The 3,282-nt window shown below is 26.6% G+C and overlaps 1 protein-coding gene across 1 annotated transcript in view; it reads right to left on the bottom strand.

The window, feature by feature from the left end:
* Positions 1-3,202: 3,202 nt before the first annotated feature.
* The window catches only part of Phum_PHUM070940 (protein big brother, putative), a gene marked incomplete at both ends in the record, with an annotated part of 4,246 nt that continues 4,166 nt past the window's right edge, over positions 3,203-3,282 (bottom strand). Inside the window, one exon of the mRNA XM_002423536.1 lies at positions 3,203-3,280. Coding sequence (XP_002423581.1) covers positions 3,203-3,280 — 78 coding nt within the window. The remainder of the gene's footprint in view (positions 3,281-3,282) is intronic.

Here is a 3,282-nt window from a genome sequence, read left to right as displayed (position 1 = left end):
AAAAACTCGAATATATGAAAAAAAAAAATGGCGCCAAATTCAAGTAATAAAAAAAAAATTTTTAAATGAGGTGAAAAGCCGGGGAGAGGGGGAGGTGGGTGGGGGTGAAAGGAAATTTAAACAAGCGGTGGGACAACAGATACATTCTACATATATAAAAAAAAATTTGTTACTAAATATATATAAAATATAAACATTTATTGTTGAAACGTCAAAGAAACTCAAAAATATAAACAAAAATTTATGGGCATAAAAAGGTTGTTTTTTAAATGTTTCATTGAGTCGGCGGCCCTTTTGATACCCCCCACCAAAAAAAAAAGAAAATATTTTTCACAATTCTTCCGGCAAAAAAAAAAAAAATTTTTCCCTTCATTTTTATAATTAGCAGACGGTTTTCGTTTTGTTTTTTAGTTTTCGACATAAATTTTATAAAATTAAATTAAAGAACTTTAAATTTTTTAAAAATAATAATAATAAATAAGTTAATAAAATTTTATTCGTATTTGCAAAATTGTTTTTTTTCCTGCATATTTCGAAGGAAAAAAATAATGACGGCTTAATAATAATAATAATAATAATAATAATAATAATAATAATTCAGAAAAACAAAAATGTCATTTTATCGACATAAACTTAAAATATATACATAAAATAATTTTTTTTTTTTAAGGGGAATTACAAACAAAAATGGTCGATGTATGATGAAAATTATTATTTAAAAAAAAAGGGGGAGAAAAGGGGCGCAAAAATTTTTTTTTTTTTTTTTCGATTTCAAAGGAAGCTGTTGGACTGATAATGGGTCTCTCTTTCTCTCTCTCTCTCTTGTCTCTTGTCGAACACCCAAATATATGAAACTGTCACAATCACTCTAATATTTTTTCCCTTTTTTTAATACAATAATGATACACACACACACACATTTCTATTGTATATATTTATATACTTTTTTCTCATTGGTTGATATAAGTACATCCCTAATTTCAAATGCATGCAACTATACGTATTGTTTTTCATATCTTTCCGTGAAATCAATATATATATATAAATATATGTATGTACGTACATCCTCCTTTTCCTTTTTTTTTTAAAACTACATACAGGACCCGCGCCATTTTGAAAAAGGAAAAGAGAGAGAGAGAGTGAGAACAGGAAAAAAAAAAGAAAGAAAAGAAACTTGATATTTATTTATATTATTATGTCAACTGGATATAATCTATGATGCTTTTAATTCCATTTATTGAATCGCACATGAAGAGGGATTTCGAGCCTTTTTTTTTTTTTTTCCTTTCCTTTCTTTTCCTTTTTTTTTGTAACTGAATCCTTTGTGCCGATTTATGTTGTTGTTGTTGTTGTTTTTCAAAAAGATGCCTCCTCCTTAAACTTTTGTTTACAACGAAATCCCGCCGGGGTAAACACACACTTTATTTCATGCGCGTACATACATATATTTATATATTTTTATATATATATATATAAATATATATATATATATATATATATATATATATATATATTATATTATATCGTGTCATTTGAAGCGAGAATCGTTAGTTTGACTTTATACAATGATATTAACGTACTTCGACATTATTGTTACAAAACATTACGTAATCCGATTTTCGACAAAAAAATTTATTTATCTTACTTGACGAATTCGATGGCGGATCTTTCATTTTTTTTTTTTTTTGTCAAAGCTTTGTATTATACGAAATACGATTTTAATGACGTGGAAAAAACTTTTAAAAGAATATAAAAAACAAATTATTAATGTTTTTAAAATAATAATGCTAATAATAGACGAAAAAATGATAATGAAATTCGAGGGACGAAATAAGGTAATAAAACAAAATAAAATATATAAATTTCGAAAGAGTAAAAATAGAAATATTGTTATTATTATTATTGTTAAAATAATAAATGAATAATAAAAACAATCATAAAAATAAACGTAAATAAACTTTAAAAAAAAATAGAAAAAAAGGAAATATGGCGAACGAAGGAAAAAAAAACTAAATTAAACGATGATGATGATGAAAATTATTAAAATAATTTTTTTTTTTTGCCACCTGGTTTTGAGTGTGAGAAATATATGAAAAAGTAAAATAGTTATAATAATAATAATAATTTATTTTCGTTAAAAGAAAAAAAAGAGGTTTTAATTAAAACGGAAAAGTTTTTTGTACCGCCATTAAAAAAATATTCGGGTTTTTCGTAGTTTTTCTTTTTTTAGTCGAGGGAAAATTTTTTTTTGCATAAACAAAACAAAGATAAAAACAACGTATTTAAATATTTTTGTTTAAGAATTTTGTTCAATAATAAATTAATAAAACGAATAAAATAGAAAACCTGAAAATGAAAAACAAAATGGAAAACAAAAAAGTTTTTGAAAACAATTGTTATTATTACGGGTAATCGATTACTTCCGTTTTGTATCGTTTCCGTTGGTCGTAATTAATAGTAGTAAAAACATTTGATTAACTGTCTGTGAAATTGAAAACACGAATAAAGTTTTTTTTTTTTTTTTTTTGACACCTCCACCTAGTACTTATTTAAAAATAAAAAATTTAAGGGAGAAAAAAAAGGAAAAATTTATAAAAAAAAAAAAACGGTTTTCGTCCCTAATTTTACGGATAAATGAAAAACTTCATGGTCCGTCTCTGTAATGTCGTCATCGTCCCTTCGAGAATTTTTATTTTTTTTTCGGACTCACGCAAGACGTTTTTCATCTGCCCTTTCTCTCCCCCCGCTCCCCCCTCGCCATCCCCCATCCCCTTTCAAACGAAAGAAATTTTTGAAATGAAGAGTGACGTATTCAGATGAGTGAACATATAAAATAAGATGACAGGAATCATGCGCAGATGTATTTATGATCGATTGGGTCATCTTTCCAATAGAAAGGTTCATTTCCAGCTTCCGAAATATCAGGTTATTCAAACGAGATTTGTCCAACCGGAAGTAATTTCATTGGGCATACAAACCAGTGTCTTTGCCCAAAGACCACCAAGAAATTATGTTTTTTTTTTTTTTTTTTTTTTTTTTATCGGGATTTCTTTTTTTCTTGGGGGCGATTCTCTACCCACGATAACGGTTTTTTTTTTTTTTTATTAACGATTCGTAATAGAAAAAATAAAAATGGCGGGTAATTTTTTTTTTTACAATAAAAACAAATACGTAAAACAAAACCCTTTTTTTTTTTATTTTTTTAGAGGGCGTTTCTGTCAGCTTTCATGCCATATATATTTGCCCAAGGGTCACATACACATCCGTCCATCGAGTCACACT

This window comes from Pediculus humanus, genomic scaffold (genome assembly GCF_000006295.1).
Source record: "Pediculus humanus corporis 1103172107423 genomic scaffold, whole genome shotgun sequence".
Taxonomy (NCBI): Eukaryota; Metazoa; Arthropoda; class Insecta; order Psocodea; family Pediculidae; genus Pediculus; species Pediculus humanus.
The sequence above is the reverse complement of the archived record's forward strand: the minus strand, read 5'-3'. Positions and strand labels throughout refer to the sequence as shown.